Source organism: Salvelinus namaycush, chromosome 11 (assembly GCF_016432855.1).
Source record: "Salvelinus namaycush isolate Seneca chromosome 11, SaNama_1.0, whole genome shotgun sequence".
Taxonomy (NCBI): Eukaryota; Metazoa; Chordata; class Actinopteri; order Salmoniformes; family Salmonidae; genus Salvelinus; species Salvelinus namaycush.
In genome coordinates this window covers 38,877,604-38,898,270 of record NC_052317.1, presented here as the reverse complement: position 1 = coordinate 38,898,270, position 20,667 = coordinate 38,877,604, and the positions used below count along the sequence as shown (strand labels likewise).

The 20,667-nt window shown below is 41.6% G+C and overlaps 1 protein-coding gene across 1 annotated transcript in view; it reads right to left on the bottom strand.

Moving 5' to 3' along the window:
* Positions 1-20,667, bottom strand: part of slc1a7a (solute carrier family 1 member 7a) — an 82,484-nt gene that overhangs the window by 23,077 nt on the left and 38,740 nt on the right. Inside the window, exon 3 of the mRNA XM_039003268.1 lies at positions 1,198-1,413. Within this exon, the coding sequence (XP_038859196.1) occupies positions 1,198-1,413 (216 nt within the window). The remainder of the gene's footprint in view (positions 1-1,197; positions 1,414-20,667) is intronic.

Sequence of the window (20,667 nt, the reverse complement as noted above, 5' to 3'; positions counted from 1 at the left end):
AACCTGTCCAGCCTGTTTCTGTGTCTGAGTCCAAAGCACACAGCGGTGTTCTACAATATTGGACCATTGGTATTGATATTTTTGGAATTCTCAGCACAGCTCAAGCAATTTCTCCAACTGTCAACACATTCAAATGAATGGAGGACACGTACACGGGATGTGTAGGTTGGGAATTTTGGGGAGGTGTGCCCTGCGTGGTCATGTTGTGCATCCCCCATGGACGGTTTTCTCAGTGGGTCACAGAGGGACGCCAGACTATCACATCTCAGTGTCTGTCGACACCCCTCATCCCCTCCACCCCTCCACCCCCCCATCCCCTCCACCCCTCCACCCCCCCATACCCTCCACCCCTCCATCCCTCACCCTTCTACCCCTCCACCCCCTTGGACAGCTATATTGTATCGAAGCATTTACCCTCAGAGACATTATGTGTTGTTTATAATGATTATACATGAGTGGGTTGAAGTGACAAGATTATAGACCATGATAGTGATCCATTAGCTGGAGTGTTGACGCAGTGGCCTTGGATGGCAGAGCAATCAAGAGAGACCCTTTTAATAAAGCATTAAGGTATGTTGAGGGCCATGGTTATTTGCTACGTAGATAGCATCCCAAATGACACCCTATTCCCTTTATAGTGCACTACTCTTGACCAGGGCCCATAGTGCACTATAGAGTGCAATTTGGAACGCACAATGGTTATTATGAGGGTTGTTGTTGTTGTTAAGAGATGAGATGAAGCTAAGAGCAGGAAGCCCCGTTAGCTTCCTGTTACAATCTCACTCGCATGCAGGCAGACACACACACAGTCTCGTCCCAAAAAATATTTTTCTCAAGCCTGCCTGAAACACAAAGGTCTCTTGTTGGGAGTCTTATGAATCTGCAGTAGCCAGGTTAATGTGTAAGGCACTTGTAAACAAAATGTTGCTTTCATTAAAAAAATCAACACTTGATTGATTGAGCAGCAAAGCCATTCAAATGTCAACATTAGTAGAGTACAGAGGCTTGAAGAAAAAGTGATAAAGTCATATTGCTGTTTGAATATGTATTGAGTAAACAAATGTTGTGTTTATTGTAAACGTAAATAATAAAAACCCTTGAACCTTCAATGTAGGCTGACTTTAAAACAATTCAATTACATTGGACACAACAACAAAGGTCAAAGGTAAATTTAATTATCTTCATCCTGTCTCTTACCGAATCAGATCAAGCAGGGCATCAGCGGAGCTCATGATTGGCTTGCCGCTGTCCTCGTTGTCCTCCTTCTGGGCGGCGCCACCTGGGTGGATGATGGTAACCATGAGGATGCCCACCACCACCGCCACGAAGGTGGTCCACAGGTAGTAGGAGACGGTCATGATGCCGAGGCGGCTGGAACACTTGGCATCCAGGGCTGCCAGCCCTGACATCAAACTAGAGAGAAGAACAGAATGGTTAGGAGGAAGGAGCCAGACTGGTAATCCCAGACAGAATCAGAGAAGAACAGAATGGTTAGGAGGAAGGAGCCAGACTGGTAATCCCAGACAGAATAAGAGAAGAACAGAATGGTTAGGAGGAAGGAGCCAGACTGGTAATCCCAGACAGAATAAGAGAAGAACAGAATGGTTAGGAGGAAGGAGCCAGACTGGTAATCCCAGACAGAATAAGAGAAGAACAGAATGGTTAGGAGGAAGGAGCCAGACTGGTAATCCCAGACAGAATAAGAGAAGAACAGAATGGTTAGGAGGAAGGAGCCAGACTGGTAATCCCAGACAGAATAAGAGAAGAACAGAATGGTTAGGAGGAAGGAGCCAGACTGGTAATCCCAGACAGAATAAGAGAAGAACAGAATGGTTAGGAGGAAGGAGCCAGACTGGTAATCCCAGACAGAATAAGAGAAGAACAGAATGGTTAGGAGGAAGGAGCCAGACTGGTAATCCCAGACAGAATAAGAGAAGAACAGAATGGTTAGGAGGAAGGAGCCAGACTGGTAATCCCAGACAGAATAAGAGAAGAACAGAATGGTTAGGAGGAAGGAACCAGACTGGTAATCCCAGACAGAATAAGAGAAGAACAGAATGGTTAGGAGGAAGGAGCCAGACTGGTAATCCCAGACAGAATAAGAGAAGAACAGAATGGTTAGGAGGAAGGAGCCAGACTGGTAATCCCAGACAGAATAAGAGAAGAACAGAATGGTTAGGAGGAAGGAGCCAGACTGGTAATCCCAGACAGAATAAGAGAAGAACAGAATGGTTAGGAGGAAGGAGCCAGACTGGTAATCCCAGACAGAATAAGAGAAGAACAGAATGGTTAGGAGGAAGGAGCCAGACTGGTAATCCCAGACAGAATAAGAGAAGAACAGAATGGTTAGGAGGAAGGAGCCAGACTGGTAATCCCAGACAGAATAAGAGAAGAACAGAATGGTTAGGAGGAAGGAGCCAGACTGGTAATCCCAGACAGAATAAGAGAAGAACAGAATGGTTAGGAGGAAGGAGCCAGACTGGTAATCCCAGACAGAATAAGAGAAGAACAGAATGGTTAGGAGGAAGGAGCCAGACTGGTAATCCCAGACAGAATAAGAGAAGAACAGAATGGTTAGGAGGAAGGAACCAGACTGGTAATCCCAGACAGAATAAGAGAAGAACAGAATGGTTAGGAGGAAGGAGCCAGACTGGTAATCCCAGACAGAATAAGAGAAGAACAGAATGGTTAGGAGGAAGGAGCCAGACTGGTAATCCCAGACAGAATAAGAGAGGAACAGAATGGTTAGGAGGAAGGAGCCAGACTGGTAATCCCAGACAGAATAAGAGAAGAACAGAATGGTTAAGAGGAAGGAGCCAGACTGGTAATCCCAGACAGAATAAGAGAAGAACAGAATGGTTAGGAGGAAGGAGCCAGACTGGTAATCCCAGACAGAATAAGAGAAGAACAGAATGGTTAGGAGGAAGGAGCCAGACTGGTAATCCCAGACAGAATAAGAGAAGAACAGAATGGTTAGGAGGAAGGAGCCAGACTGGTAATCCCAGACAGAATAAGAGAAGAACAGAATGGTTAGGAGGAAGGAGCCAGACTGGTAATCCCAGACAGAATAAGAGAAACAAACAGAATGGTCATAATAAAACTGTAGACAGCGAGATGAAAGAGAGAGAGATGGGTTGAAACAGAATGGGTCAGGAAAGAGAGAACTCAGTGGTAAAGGTTGTTGAAATGGTTAGCTACCTGCTGTTCTCTTCTTTATAGTGCATAGCGACATTCATGTTAAATGCACTTTTTAAATAATGTTTCATTTGAAAGCTTCTTTGAGAGCTTCAGCCATGGTGATTTCAGAAAAAGTTTGGCTTCAGTTAAGAGCCTACATTTCGGCCCACTAACTTTCCCGGGAAAATGTAATTGGCACACACATCAAATATACACAGAAAGCAATAAAACGTTCAGTTCTGACACTATTCTATTGGTCCAGTAGGGCAGACAAGCTCAATCAAGCACAGATAAAGTATTTGAAATGATTTAAATCCAGGTCTGCTACTTTCAGTGAGATAGTGTGAGAGATAGTGTGGTAGATAGTTTGATAGATGGTGTGGTAGATAGTGTGATAGATAGTGTGAGAGATAGTGTGAGAGATAGTGTGGTAGATAGTGTGATAGATAGTGTGGTAGATAGTGTGAGAGATAGTGTGATAGATAGTGAGATAGATAGTGTGAGAGATAGTGTGGTAGATAGTGTGAGAGATAGTGTGATAGATAGTGAGATAGATAGTGTGAGAGATAGTGTGAGAGATAGTGCGAGAGATAGTATGGTAGATAGTGTGAGAGATAGTGTGAGAGATAGTGTGGTAGATAGTGTGATAGATAGTGTGATAAATAGTGAGATAGATAGTGTGATAGATAGTGAGATAGATGGTGTGAGAGATAGTGTGAGAGATAGTGTGATAGATAGTGTGGTAGATAGTGTGGTAGATAGTGTGATAGATAGTGTGGTAGATAGTGTGAGAGATAGTGTGAGAGATAGTGTGAGAGATAGTGTGGTAGATAGTGTGAGAGATAGTGTGATAGATAGTGTGGTAGATAGTGTGAGAGATAGTGTGGTAGATCGTGTGGTAGATAGTGTGATAGATAGTGTGAGAGATAGTGTGAGAGATAGTGTGGTAGATAGTGTGAGAGATAGTGTAAGAGATAGTGTGAGAGATAGTGTGGTAGATAGTGTGATAGATAGTGTGGTAGATAGTGAGATAGATAGTGTGATAGATAGTGTGGTAGATAGTGTGATAGATAGTGTGGTAGATAGTGTGGTAGATAGTGTGAGAGATAGTGTGAGAGATAGTGTGGTGGATAGTGTGATGGATAGTGTGATAGATGGTGTGATAGATATTGTGAGAGATAGTGTGGTAGATAGTGTGAGAGATAGTGTGGTAGATAGTGTGAGAGATAGTGTGGTAGATAGTGTGGTAGATAGTGTGAGAGATAGTGTGATAGATAGTGTGGTAGATAGTGTGAGAGATAGTGTGGTAGATAGTGTGAGAGATAGTGTGGTAGATAGTGTGGTAGATAGTGTGATAGATAGTGTGAGAGATAGTGTGGTAGATAGTGTGAGAGATAGTGTGGTAGATAGTGTGGTAGATAGTGTGGTAGATAGTGTGAGAGATAGTGTGGTAGATAGTGTGAGAGATAGTGAGAGAGATAGTGAGATAGATAGTGTGGTAGATAGTGTGATAGATAATGTGATAGATAGTGTGAGAGATAGTGTGAGAGATAGTGTGATAGATAGTGTGTGTTGGAGTTGGTTGGAACAACTCACTGGGTATAAAGACTGGGAATAACAAGATGGAGGGAGGCTTACAGTTCTTTCCCAGTAGGTACGGAGGATAGATGACAGGATAGGGACGTAACCCATGTATATATCATAGAAGAGTGTAATTGTTTTTAGGCCAGCTGTTTTTAGTCAAGATGTTTGTGTTTTTAATGTAATATGTAATTGTTGTACTGTATGTGTGTTTATAGTTTTGTTTAATGTTGTGTTAGTGTATGTAAGTTGTTTTGTCTGAAACGTTGTTCCCCCTGCTGCTATTGGACCAGGTCTCTCTTGGAAAATAGATATTATCTCAATGAGAAAAAACCTGTATAAATAAAGGTAAAATATATATATTTTTTAAAACCCTGATTAACCCTGGTTAATACTGCTTTGTCCGAGCTGTGACCCCAGCACCTGCAGGATACCACAAGGTGGTTCCCACTTCTCAAACCAACCAACCGTGAGCAAAGTCCATCTTAGTCAGAGTTATTAGACATATATATTAGAACCACTTTCATTGGCTGGTTGAAACATCATCATGAATCATCATGAATCATCATAAATCCTCATGAATCATCAATAAATCATCATAAATCATCATAAATCATCATGAATCATCATAAATCATCATAAATCATCATGAATCATCATAAATCCAACATCATTTTGCTCAACCAGCAGCCAGTTTCTCCATCTTTGATCAAATGACAACAACCAGGGTTTCTCAGGGAGCTTCTGCCAACAATAAGTCAAACAGCAACAATCATTACAAAACATGATGTCAGAGGTCATTGAAAGAAAATGTCAGGTTCTTGAAGTCAGTCTGTCAGTATCCTCAAGCAACCTGTTACTAAACCAGAGAGACAGAGAAAGAAGCCTTTTACATAAGGAAAGGCCACAGATGTTTCTGAGCTGTGCGTGACTGTCTCCAGATATCCCCCATCAGAGCAGCCGGGTGGACAGTTAGAGCAGAGCAGTGGTGAATTAAACGTTGCTTCCTCCCCTCCTCCTCTCCTCTCTCCTCCTCTGTTCCCCTTTCCTCTCCTCCTCCTCTCTTCTCCTCCTCTCCTCCTCTCCTGTCCTCCTATCCTCTCCCCTCCTCTATTCCCCTCCTCTGCTACCTTTTCTTCTCCTCCTCCTCTCATCTCCCCTCCTCTCCTCTCCTCTCCTCTCCTCTCCTCTCCTCTCCTCTCCTCTCCTCTCCTCTCCTCTCCTCTCCTCTCCTCTCCTCTCCACCTCCTCCTCTCCTCTCCTCTCCTCTCCTCTCCTCTCCTCTCCTCTCCTCTCCTCTCCTCTCCTCTCCTCCTCTGCTCCTCCTCTCCTTTTCTCCTCTCCTCCTCTCCTTCTGTCCTTTCACACATAACATGAATCTGCCCCCAAAACAACCAGAGAAAAAGGGTTGCTGTTAAAACATGTCAAGAAAGGTCAGAACAAGTTCAGGAAAACAACAGAGACTATTTAGATAGGATTTAGGTTTATCGCAGTAAGACGGTCATTCAGATTAAGATTCCATTTGATTCATGTAGCCTTCCCTAGTCTATCGCAGTAAGACGGTCATTCAGATTTAGATTCCATTTGATTCATGTAGCCTTCCCTAGTCTATCGCAGTAAGATGGTCATTCAGATTAAGATTCCATTTGATTCATGTAGCCTTCCCCAGTCTATCGCAGTAAGATGGTCATTCAGATTTCATTTGATTCATGTAGCCTTCCCTAGTCTATCGCACAAAGATGGTCATTCAGATTAAGATTCCATTTGATTCATGTAGCCTTCCCTAGTCTATCGCAGTAAGATGGTCATTCAGATTCCATTTGATTCATGTAGCCTTCCCTAGTCTATCGCAGTAAGATGGTCATTCAGAATTCATTTGATTCATGTAGCCTTCCCTAGTCTATCGCAGTAAGATGGTCATTCAGATTAAGATTCCATTTGATTCATGTAGCCTTCCCTAGTCTATCGCAGTAAGATGGTCATTCAGATTTCATTTGATTCATGTAGCCTTCCCTAGTCTATCGCAGTAAGATGGTCATTCAGATTCCATTTGATTCATGTAGCCTTCCCTAGTCTATCGCAGTAAGATGGTCATTCAGATTAAGATTCCATTTGATTCATGTAGCCTTCCCTAGTCTATCGCAGTAAGACGGTCATTCAGATTCAGATTTAATTTGATTCATGTAGCCTTCCCCAGTCTATCGCAGTAAGATGGTCATTCAGATTCAGATTCCATTTGATTCATGTAGCCTTCCCTAGTCTATCGCAGTAAGACGGTCATTCAGATTCAGATTTAATTTGATTCATGTAGCCTTCCCCAGTCTATCGCAGTAAAATGGTCATTCAGATTCCATTTGATTCATGTAGCCTTCCCCAGTCTATCGCAGTAAGATGGTCATTCAGATTCAGATTCCATTTGATTCATGTAGCCTTCCCTAGTCTATCGCAGTAAGATGGTCATTCAGATTCAGATTTAATTTGATTCATGTAGCCTTCCCTAGTCTATCGCAGTAAGACGGTCATTCAGATTCAGATTTAATTTGATTCATGTAGCCTTCCCCAGTCTATCGCAGTAAGATGGTCATTCAGATTCCATTTGATTCATGTAGCCTTCCCCAGTCTATCGCAGTAAGATGGTCATTCAGATTAAGATTCCATTTGATTCATGTAGCCTTCCCTAGTCTATCGCAGTAAGATGGTCATTCAGATTAAGATTCCATTTGATTCATGTAGCCTTCCCTATTCTATCGCAGTAAGATGGTCATTCAGATTAAGATTCCATTTGTTTCATGTCGCCTTCCCCAGTCTATCGCAGTAAGATGGTCATTCAGATTCCATTTGATTCATGTAGCCTTCCCTAGTCTATCGCAGTAAGATGGTCATTCAGATTCCATTTGATTCATGTAGCCTTCCCCAGTCTATCGCAGTAAGACGGTAATTCAGATTTCATTTGATTCATATCGCCTTCCCTAGTCTATCGCAGTAAGACGGTCATTCAGATTTCATTTGATTCATATCGCCTTCCCTAGTCTATCGCAGTAAGACGGTCATTCAGATTCAGATTTCATTTGATTCATGTAGCCTTCCCTAGGCTATCGCAGTAAGATGGTCATTCAGATTTCATTTGATTCATGTAGCCTTCCCTAGTCTATCGCAGTAAGACGGTCATTCAGATTTCATTTGATTCATATCGCCTTCCCTAGTCTATCGAAGTAAGACGGTCATTCAGATTTCATTTGATTCATATCGCCTTCCCTAGTCTATCGCAGTAAGACGGTCATTCAGATTCAGATTTCATTTGATTCATGTAGCCTTCCCTAGTCTATCGCAGTAAGATGGTCATTCAGATTAAGATTCCATTTGATTCATGTAGCCTTCCCTAGTCTATCGCAGTAAGATGGTCAATCAGATTCCATTTGATTCATGTAGTCTTCCCCAGTCTATCGCAGTAAGACGGTAATTCAGATTTCATTTGATTCATATCGCCTTCCCTAGTCTATCGCAGTAAGACGGTCATTCAGATTCAGATTTCATTTGATTCATGTAGCCTTCCCTAGTCTATCGCAGTAAGACGGTCATTCAGATTTCATTTGATTCATGTAGCCTTCCCCAGTCTATCGCAGTAAGATGGTCATTCAGATTCAGATTCCATTTGATTCATGTAGCCTTCCCCAGTCTATCGCAGTAAGGCGGTCAGTCAGATTTCATTTGATTCATGTAGCCTTCCCCAGTCTATCGCAGTAAGACGGTAATTCAGATTTCATTTGATTCATATCGCCTTCCCTAGTCTATCGCAGTAAGACGGTCATTCAGATTTCATTTGATTCATGTAGCCTTCCCCAGTCTATCGCAGTAAGATGGTCATTCAGATTCAGATTCCATTTGATTTATGTCGCCTTCCCCAGTCTATCGCAGTAAGACGGTAATTCAGATTTCATTTGATTCATATCGCCTTCCCTAGTCTATCGCAGTAAGACGGTAATTCAGATTTCATTTGATTCATATCGCCTTCCCTAGTCTATCGCAGTAAGACGGTAATTCAGATTTCATTTGATTCATGTAGACTTCCCCAGTCTATCGCAGTAAGATGGTCATTCAGATTCAGATTCCATTTGATTCATGTAGCCTTCCCCAGTCTATCGCAGTAAGACGGTCATTCAGATTTCATTTGATTCATGTAGCCTTCCCCAGTCTATCGCAGTAAGATGGTCATTCAGATTCCATTTGTTTCATGTAGCCTTCCCCAGTCTATCGCAGTAAGACGGTCATTCAGATTTCATTTGATTCATGTAGCCTTCCCCAGTCTATCGCAGTAAGATGGTCATTCAGATTCAGATTCCATTTGATTCATGTAGCCTTCCCTAGTCTATCGCACAAAGATGGTCATTCAGATTCAGATTCCATTTGATTCATGTAGCCTTCCCTAGTCTATCGCAGTAAGATGGTCATTCAGATTCCATTTGTTTCATGTAGCCTTCCCCAGTCTATCGCAGTAAGACGGTCATTCAGATTTCATTTGATTCATGTAGCCTTCCCCAGTCTATCGCAGTAAGATGGTCATTCAGATTCAGATTTCATTTGATTCATGTCGCCTTCCCCAGTCTATCGCAGTAAGACGGTCATCCAGATTTCATTTGATTCACATAGCCTTCAAATCAAATTGAACTGGTCACATACACATGGTTAGCAGATGTTAATGCGAGTGTAGTGAAATGCTTGTGCTTCTAGTTACTACAGTACAGTAATATTTAACAAGTAATCTAACAATTCCCAACAACTATCTAGTACAAACAAATCTAAAGGGGTGAATGAGAATATGTACATATAAAGATATGGATGAGCGATGGCCGAGCGGCATAGACGAGATGCAACTAGACGGTATAAAATACAGTATATACATATGATATGAGTAATGTAAGATATGTAAACATTATTAAAGTGACATTATTTAAAGTGGCATTATTTAAAGTGGCCAGTGATTGGGTCTCAATGTAGGCAGCAGCCTCTCTGAGTTAGTGATGGCTGTTTAACAGTCTGATGGCCTTGAGATGGATGCTGTTTTTCAGTCTCTCAGTCCCTGCTTTGATGCACCTGTACTGACCTCACCTTCTGGATGGTAGAGGTGTGAACAGGCAGTGGCTCGGGTGGTTGTTGTCCTTGATGATCTTTTTGGCTCGGGTGGTGCAGTTGCCGTACCAGGCTGTGATACAGCCCGACAGGATGCTCTCGATTGTGCATCTGTAAAGGTTTGTCAGGGTTTTGGGTGACAAGCCACATTTCTTCAGCCTCCTGAGTGGGCGATGCATGGAGAAGCCCGGTGGCTGAACCGATTCCGACAACATATCCCGAGAGAGCCATGTTTCCGTGAAACAGAGGATGTTACAATCTCTGATGTCCCTCTGGAAGGCAGACATCAAACCCTTGCTCGAATTTAGTCTACTTTGTCAAGAGACTGGACATTGGCGAGTAGTATACTCGGGAGCGGTGGGCGATGTGCACGTCTACAGAGCCTGAACAGGAGGCTGATCCGTCTGCCCCTTCTGCGACGCCGTTGTCTTGGTCCCTACTGGTATCAGATCCATTGTCCTGGGTGGTGATCCAAACAGAGTATCCGCTTCGGGAAAGTTGTATTCCTGGTCGTAATGTTGGTGAGTTGACATTGCTCTGATATCCAATATTTCTTCCCGGCTGTATGTAATAAGACTTAAGATTTCCTGGAGTAACAATGTAAGAAATAGTACATAGAAAAACAAAATACTGCATAGTTTCCTAAGAACTCGAAGCGAGGTGACCATCTCTGTCGGTGCCATCTTGTCCCCAGTCTATCGCAGTAAGATTGTCATTCAGATTTAATTTGATTCATGTAGCCTTCCCCAGTCTTTCCAAATTTATTTTTGTACTGGTACTAAAGTACTGAGGCTGAGACTATGTGACGTCGCAAATAATCATTATTAACCTTTATGTAACGAAAAAGCTGAGAAAACACACTGTATTTATGGGAACACTTGTAGCAGATTTAATGACATTTAGTACCAGAGAGCATTTATGCTGAAGTGGAAATGGAGGAGACATCGATCTGTCTCTATGATCACCCAGAGCTGGACAGACAAGGGATGCATCCCAAATGGCACCCTATTCCCTACAAAGTGCAGTTCTTTTGAGCATAGCCCCATGGGCCCTGGTCAAAAGTAGTGCACTATATAGGGAATAGGGTGCCATTTGGGATGAAGACAAGATGTGTCACTAACCGCCCAAAGTTGAATCCTGTGTTGTTTGGCCAGCGGGTTGAAGTGGTCACTGAATGTTTTCTTTGCCATTTCGTGCTGTGACTCCAACCTATCCAATCTGCGTTCCAAATGGCACCCCATTCTCTAAATAGCGCACAACTTTTGAACAGGGCCCATATGGGAAAAGGGAATAAGGTGCCATTTGGGACATATGTGCAGTGAACCGTCCTGCCCTCCTGCTGAGGGTGGAAACCGTGCCGAGGCTGAAATAGCTTTCTGGAATAATTATTGTCCTTGATCTTCCCAACCTCTCTTACCAGCCAGATCAAAGACAGGAGGCGTTCCTCTTACCAGCCAGATCAAAGACAGGAGGCGTTCCTCTTACCAGCCAGATCAAAGACAGGAGGTGTTCCTCTTACCAGCCAGATCAAAGACAGGAGGTGTTCCTCTTACCAGCCAGTTCAAAGACAGGTGTTCACTGTGGCTAGGGGGAGGATGGGGGCACAGCAGAAGATGGGCACAGGAGGCAGTGAATGAAATATAATATTTACATAAGTATTCAGACCCTTTACTCAGTACTTTCTTGAAGCACCTTTAGCAGCGATTACAGCCTTGAGTCTTCTTGGGTATGACGCTACAAGTTTGGCACACGTGTATTTGGGGAGTTTCTCCCATTCTTCTTTGCAGATCCCCTCAAGCTCTGTCAGGTTGGATGGGGAGCATTGCTGCACAGATATTATCAGGTCTCTCCAGATATGTTAGATCGGGTTAAAGTCCGGGCTCTGGCTGGGCCACTCCTGTGTTGTCTTGGCTGTGTGGTTAGGGTCGTTGTCCTGTTGGAAGCTGAACCTTCGCCCCCAGCCTGAGGTCCTGAGTGCTCTGAAGCAGGTTTTCAGCTAGGATCACTATACTTTGCTCCTTTCATCTTTCCCTCGATCCTGACTAGTCTCCCTGCCTCTTAAAAACATCCCCACAAGTTTCACAGTAGGGATGGTGCCAGGTTTCCTCCAAACGTGACGCTTGGCATTCAGGCCAAAGAGTTCAATCTTGGTTTCATCAGACCAGAGAATCTTGTAACACACGTTACTTTATAATAACACACATTACTAAACCATAATGACCCAGAGATGTCTCAGTGGGGGGGAGTGGTAAAATTCACCGGGTCTACCTGCACTTTAGTACAGAGTGACTTACAGGAAGTTCCGCTCAGGAGGGTCATGTTCAGGAGGCACAAAACAGAAGCTAGCATATTGAAAAGAAAGTTGTAGTGCTTGTACTTGTCCTGTTACAACACTCAACGTGCACTTTCTTTGAGGATACTATTAGTTATTTGCAATACATTTCAATGCATTCATTGTGCCTTTATAAGGCATTATAATACAGGCTATAAGCATTCAGAAGTATATGTGGCTCCTTATAAAGTTTTTTGCTTACATGATGGATTATTTATTCACTGAGATATATTATCTGTTATGTATAGTCTCTCGTGACACATTTTCTCCAGCAGCACCACAACGTCAACATATGTCAAAATGGAGGATTTCTGTGTTTGGTGGTCGGACAGATGCACAACAAATGATGTCATCGGAAACACTTTTTGACATCTTCTGGTGTTTATGGTGATTTTATCTCTGAACCGGAAAAAGGAAAGTACCAGATAATGTCAAAGTGTTTCCAGACGATGTCATCGGAAACACTTATCTTGCTCCATCTTCCGCTTTCATTTTTATTACAAAACATACAGCAGAAACATGCCTATTTCACATGCTGATGTCCCTTTAACACAGATTTGGTTCTGGGTGCTGAAATGGTGTATAATTATTATTTATGAGAACTGTTGTTGATGTTTTCTTCTCTTCTTTTCTCTGTGCCCGGTGAACAACCAACCCTCAGATGTCATTAACACGTACACTCACGATACAGCTCCCGTTAGCTCTAATAAGACAGACAAAAGCATTGGAATTCAGCCAGGCAGGCTCTCTGATTCATCCAGACTGGGGACCAAATGACATCCAATTCCCTATATAGTGCACTATGGGTCCTGGTCAAAAGTAGTGCACTATGAGGGGAATAGGGCTATATTTGGAATGTAATCTTAGTCTACACAAGAGAGCCATTTGGTGATGACAGACACTCCTTCCACACGTGAACAATCTGTCCATGTGGTCACAAATGAAAGCAAATGCATTAATTAGAAGTCAATAGATTTTCCATCTATGGTTAATCAGAGGTGTTGGGATGCATTAATTAGAAGTCAATACATTTTCCATCTATGGTTATTCAGAGGTGTTGGGATGCAGAAAAAAATTGAAAGATACACATTGAAGTCAATGAGAAGAACAAAAATCACCAATGAACAATACAGACTGCTAAAGAGGTCATCAGACAACATCATTCATGGGTGACAAATGAAAGTAAATACATTCATTAGATGTTAATTATTAAACTAAAGCAATAATACTTACACCTGGAGGCATCAGACATGCTTCAGACATCACCCGGTTAAGTCTGCTCCAGAACTGATCAGAATTCTCATCGGTTGATTTCTCAAGGTCAAATACAACAGAGTTGGAGCCAGAGAGGCTCCAAGGTACGCCTGTGACTGATATTGCCATAGAAGTTGGCAAGACAGCATCAACAGATTTTGGACCAGGCTAACACAAATATGCTGCTGGATGTGTTTTTAGGCAAGCGCTGTTATCTTACTCACTACCTCTCTCCTGACGGAGGAGAAGAACAACAGAAAAATGTCCCAGTCAGCGAGGTAATAGTCTGCCCTTTGACCTCTAACATAGGACCCCTGTTGGCCTGATGACATACACAGATACATCACGTTTTGATTCCAACAGCAGAAGATTTCTGTCATCTCTGCTATTTCCTGTCAATCAGTATTGTATACAGTATAATATGCAAAAGCCCTGTCATCCATCATCAACATACAGGCAATTAAAACAAAAACTCCTTCTTGATGAAACAGTATTGTAATGTTCGATTGAGCCATCCTCAGGAGAGGACAAGCCCATGGAAATAAATAGCCTTCTGTGATAAGAGAGGTGTCAGAGAGGAAAGGTCGAGCCGGGAAAGCCTCTATGTTCTTGGAAACATATCAGTGAAGAGCAACGCAGGAGGGATTCATCACATCGCCATGAAGACTTGACTGACTGACAAAACAATGTTCTTACAATTGAGAGCAAAGCAGAGCAGATGTGGATTTTCCACCATATGTCAATTGAATATATATGTTTTTTTTTTTTTTTTTTTTTTTTTTACCCCCTTTTCTCCCCAATTTTCGTGGTATCCAATTGCTAGTAATTACTATCTTGTCTCATCACTACAACTCCCGTACGGGCTCGGGAGAGACGAAGGTCGAAAGCCATGCGTCCTCCGAAACACAACCCAACCAAGCCGCACTGCTTCTTAACACAGCACGCCTCCAACCCGGAAGCCAGCCGCACCAATGTGTCGGAGGAAACACCATAAACACTCCCTCGGTTAGCGCGCACTGCGCCCGGCCCACCACGGGAGTCGCTGGTGCGCGAAGAGACAAGGATATCCCTACCGGCCAAACCCTCCCTAACCCGGATGACGCTAGGCCAATTGTGCGTCCCCCACGGACCTCCCGGTCGCGGCCGGTTGCGACAGAGCCTGGGCGCGAACCCAGAGTCTCTGGTGGCGCAGCTAGCGCTGCGATGCAGTGCCCTAGACCACTGCGCCACCCGGGAGGCCTGAATATATATGTTTTAGATATGTCAGAACGTGAGTCTTCTTAGAAATTAGAGCATATATTTTTGATAGAAATTAGAGCCCTAATGTTTTCTAAGAAATGATAATAAACATATCAGTTAACCATGTAGATTTTAGAATGCATGTCGGAATGTCGGAATGTCGGGATTGGTTGATGCAGTGCCTCAGGAATAATGATGTATTCTTAAGTTGGAAGGAATGACCCCTCTGGCGATGTTTACTTTAACACAAATAACATACAAACTAAATGGAAATCAACACAGCACTGGGGTTGTATCAACCCTCTTCAGTAGTAGTAGTATCAACCCTCTTCAGTAGTAGTAGTATCAACCCTCTACAGTAGTAGTAGTAGTATCAACCCTCTACAGTAGTAGTAGTATTAACCCTCTACAGTAGTAGTAGTATCAACCCTCTTCAGTAGTAGTAGTATCAACCCTCTTCAGTAGTAGTAGTATCAACCCTCTACAGTAGTAGTAGTATCAACCCTCTTCAGTAGTAGTAGTATCAACCCTCTTCAGTAGTAGTAGTATCAACCCTCTTCAGTATTAGTAGTATCAACCCTCTACAGTAGTAGTAGTATCAACCCTCTTCAGTAGTAGTAGTATCAACCCTCTACAGTAGTAGTATTATCAACCCTCTACAGTAGTAGCAGTATCAACCATCTACAGTAGTAGTAGTAGTATCAACCCTCTACAGTAGTAGTAGTAGTATCAACCCTCTACAGTAGTAGTTGTATTAACCCTCTACAGTAGTAGTAGTAGTATCAGCCCTCTACTTTAGAAGTAGTATTAACCCTCTACAGTAGTAGTAGTAGTATCAACCCTCTACAGTAGTAGTAGTATCAACCCTCTTCAGTAGTAGTACTATCAACCCTCTACAGTAGTAGTAGTATCAACCCTCTACAGTAGTAGTAGTAGTAGTATCAACCCTCTACAGTAGTAGTAGTATCAACCCTCTTCAGTAGTAGTACTATCAACCCTCTACAGTAGTAGTAGTATCAACCCTCTACAGTAGTAGTAGTATCAACCCTCTACAGTAGTAGCAGTATCAACCATCTACAGTAGTAGTAGTAGTATCAACCCTCTACAGTAGTAGTAGTAGTATCAGCCCTCTACTTTAGAAGTAGTATTAACCCTCTACAGTAGTAGTAGTAGTATCAACCCTCTACAGTAGTAGTATTATCAACCCTCTACAGTAGTAGTATTATCAACCCTCTACAGTAGTAGTAGTAGTATCAACCCTCTACAGTAGTGGTAGTATCAACCGTCTACGGTAGTAGTAGTAGTATCAACCGTCTACAGTAGTAGTAGTATCAACCCTCTACAGTAGTAGTAGTAGTGTCAACCCTCTACAGTAGTAGTAGTAGTATCAACCCTCTACAGTAGTAGTAGTATCAACCCTCTACAGTAGTAGTATTATCAACCCTCTACAGTAGTAGTAGTATCAACCCTCTACAGTAGTAGTAGTATCAACCCTCTACAGTAGTAGTAGTATCAACCCTATACAGTAGTAGTAGTGTCAACCCTCTACAGTAGTAGTAGTATCAACCCTCTACAGTAGTAGTAGTATCAACCCTCTACAGTAGTAGTAGTGTCAACTCTCTACAGTAGTAGTAGTATCAACCCTCTACAGTAGTAGTATTATCAACCCTCTACAGTAGTAGTAGTATCAACCCTCTTCAGTAGTAGTAGTATCAACCCTCTACAGTAGTAGTAGTAGTATCAACCCTCTACAGTAGTAGTAGTAGTATCAACCCTCTACAGTAGTAGTATTATCAACCCTCTACAGTAGTAGTAGTAGTATCAACCCTCTACAGTAGTAGTAGTATCAACCCTCTACAGTAGTAGTAGTGTCAACCCTCTACAGTAGTAGTAGTATCAACCCTCTACAGTAGTAGTAGTATCAACCCTCTACAGTAGTAGTAGTAGTAGTATCACTGCTCACAGTAGTAGTAGTATCAACCCTCTACAGTAGTAGTAGTATCAACCCTCTACAGTAGTAGTAGTATCACTGCTCACAGTAGTAGTAGTATCAACCCTCTACAGTAGTAGTATTATCAACCCTCTACAGTAGTAGTAGTAGTATCAACCCTCTACAGTAGTAGTAGTATCAACCCTCTACAGTAGTAGTAGTAGTGTCAGCCCTCTACAGTAGTAGTAGTATCAACCCTCTACAGTAGTAGTAGTATCAACCCTCTACAGTAGTAGTAGTATCAACCCTCTACAGTAGTAGTAGTAGTATCAACCCTCTACAGTAGTAGTAGTATCAACCCTCTACAGTAGTAGTAGTAGTGTCAGCCCTCTACAGTAGTAGTGGTATCAACCCTCTACAGTTGTAGTAGTAGTATCAACCCTCTACAGTAGTAGTAGTATCAACCCTCTACAGTAGTAGTAGTATCAACCCTGTACAGTAGTAGTAGTATCAACCCTCTACAGTAGTAGTATTATCAACCCTGTACAGTAGTAGTAGTATCAACCCTCTACAGTTGTAGCAGTAGTATCAACCCTCTACAGTAGTAGTAGTATCAACCCTCTACAGTAGTAGTAGTAGTATCAACCCTCTACAGTAGTTGTAGTAGTAGTATCAACCCTCTACAGTAGTTGTAGTAGTAGTATCAACCCTCTACAGTAGTTGTAGTAGTAGTATCAACCCTCTACAGTAGTAGTAGTATAAACCCTCTACAGTAGTGGTAGTAGTATCAACCCTCTACAGTAGTTGTAGTAGTATTATCAACCCTCTACAGTAGTAGTAGTAGAATCAACCCTCTACAGTAGTAGTAGTATTATCAACCCTCTACAGTAGTAGTAGTAGAATCAACCCTCTACAGTAGTAGTAGTAGTATCAACCCTCTACAGTAGTAGTAGTAGTATCAACCCTCTACAGTAGTAGTAGTAGAATCAACCCTCTACAGTAGTAGTAGTATCAACCCTCTACAGTAGTAGTAGTAGTAGTATCAACCCTCTACAGTAGTAGTAGTATTATCAACCCTCTACAGTAGTAGTAGTAGAATCAACCCTCTACAGTAGTAGTAGTATCAACCCTCTACAGTAGTAGTAGTAGTAGTATCAACCCTCTACAGTAGTAGTAGTAGTATCAACCCTTTACAGTAGTAGTAGTATCAACCCTCTACAGTAGTAGTAGTATCAACCCTCTACAGTAGTAGTAGTATCAACCCTCTACAGTAGTAGTAGTAGTATCAACCCTCTACAGTAGTAGTAGTAGAATCAACCCTCTACAGTAGTAGTAGTAGTATCAACCCTCTACAGTAGTAGTAGTAGTATCAACCCTCTACAGTAGTAGTAGTAGTATCAACCCTTTACAGTAGTAGTAGTATCAACCCTCTACAGTAGTAGTAGTATCAACCCTCTACAGTAGTAGTATTATCAACCCTCTACAGTAGTAGTAGTATCAACCCTCTACAGTAGTAGTATTATCAACCCTGTACAGTAGTAGTAGTATCAACCCTGTACAGTAGTAGTAGTATCAACCCTCTACAGTAGTAGTAGTATCAACCCTCTACAGTAGTAGTAGTATCAACCCTGTACAGTAGTAGTAGTATCAACACTCTACAGTAGTAGTAGTATCAACCCTCTACAGTAGTAGTAGTATCAACCCTCTACAGTAGTAGTAGTATCAACCCTCTACAGTAGTAGTATTATCAACCCTGTACAGTAGTAGTAGTATCAACCCTCTACAGTAGTAGTATTATCAACCCTCTACAGTAGTAGTAGTATCAACCCTCTACAGTAGTAGTAGTAGTATCAGCCCTCTACTTTAGAAGTAGTATTAACCCTCTACAGTAGTAGTAGTAGTATCAACCCTCTACAGTAGTAATAGTAGTAGTAGTATGAACCCTCTACAGTAGTAGTAGTAGTATTAGTATCAACCATCTACAGTAGTAGTAGTAGAAGTAGTATTAACCCTCTACAGTAGTAGTAGTATGAACCCTCTACAGTAGTAGTAGTAGTACTATCAACCCTCTACAGTAGTAGTAGTGCAAACCAGCGACAGGAGTAAGGATAGTACTATCAACACATCTGTACAGGCCAAGGAGGAGTAGTAGTAAAACCCGACAGTCAGGAGGAGGTAGGATCAAACCCGCGACAGGAGGAGGAGGAGCAACCCGTCGAAAAGTAACGAGGAGAGGAGCAAAACGAGATAAAGGAGGAGGAGGAGGAGAAAACATGACAGTGAGGAGTAGGTAGCAACCTATGGACCAAGGAGGAGCAGTAAGGAACGAGCAAAAAGCGACAAAGTAGGAGGGAGGAGGATCAAAAAGCGACAGGACACAGGAGTAGGAGAATGAAGCCCTCGGCAGTGAGGAGAGCAAACCCTGACAGTCACAGTAGGAGGAGGAGAAACCAGCGTCAGGGTAGGGCAGTAGTAGTATACCCGTAAGTTAGTGAGGAGGAGTTGAGCAACCCTCTACAGGAGTAGTGAGGATAAAAAATCTACCCAGGAGGAGGAGGATCAACAAGCTACAAGGAGAGTGAGTTAGTAGCAACCGCGGCAGGAGGAAGAGGATCAAAACGCTTCAGTAACAGTGAGGAGTAAGAAAACCAACCTCTGACAGGATTAGTGAGGAGCAACCCGAGAGAGGAGGAGTAGGTAGCAACCGCGTCAGAAGAGGAGGAGTGAAGTATCAACCCGAGTACAGGTTAGGAGTACTATAAACACGGAGACAGGCAGTAGTAGGATCAAACCTATCATGTAGTCAGTAGGAGTCAAACCACGTACTAGGAGGAGCAACAGAGCAACAGCGACAGTAGTTATTAAGTATAGTCTAAAAAATATACAAGTAGTAGTTGAAATTAACCCTATAAGAAGTTAGTCGTATAGTAGAATAAGAAATCTATATTTAGAAGTGAGGTATTAAAAATATACAAGTAGTAGTAGTAATATAAAACATTTAAATTAGTAGAATCTATCAAACATATAACAGTAGTAGTAGTAGTATTAAAAAATATAAAGGAGTGGTAGTACAAAAGTCATATAAGGTCAGTAGTAAGTATAAGTAGTAGTAGTAATAAACCGTCGAAAACGTAGTTTAGTAGTATCAAACATATGAAGTCCCCAAGTAGTCAGTAGTATTAAAAAACCTTATAAAGTAGTAGTATTATAAAAACTTCATAAGTAGATCAACAGTAAGTGTAAAAAATATAAAGGAAGTAGTATTATAAACCATATACAGTAGTAGTATGTATAAAAACATAAAGAGTATAGTATCTCCAACAATAATAAAGTAGTAGTATTATAAAAACTATAAAGTAGTAGTAGTATAAAAAAACTCTACAAGTTAGTAGTATAAAAATAAATAGTAGTATTATTAAACAATATAAAAGTAGTAGTAGTAGTATAAAAAACTATAAAGTAGTAGTAGTATAAACATTACAGTACGTAAGTAGATGTAGATAAATAGAAAGTACCGTGTAGTAAGTTAAGATAAAAAAAATATAAGTAGTAGTAAGTTATCAAAACTATAAAGTAGGTAGTAGTAGTAAGTAATACATACGGAATATACAGTATTTAAGTAGTATTAAACCCTCTAACAGTAGGAGTAGTATCAAAACTTCTAAAGTAGTAGTATTATATAAACATATACAGTCAGTAGTGTAGTATAAAACCTATAGAGTCGGTGGTAGTATCAAACAGGATAAGGTGTAGTTAGTAGTACAAGAGATAAAGTAGTAGTAGTATAAACAATATAACAGTAGTAGTAGTAGTTGGGTCAACCCTTAAAGTAGTAGTGTAGTTATAACCCATCTTACAGTAAGTAGTATTATAAAAACTTTATACAGTAGTAGTAGTGTAACCCTCTACAGTAGTAGTTTACCATACCCTATACAGTTAAGTAGTAGTTCTTAATCAAAAATCTACCTAAGTAGTAGATAGTATAAAACCTCTACAGTAGTAGTATCTATAAAACCCTACTACAAGT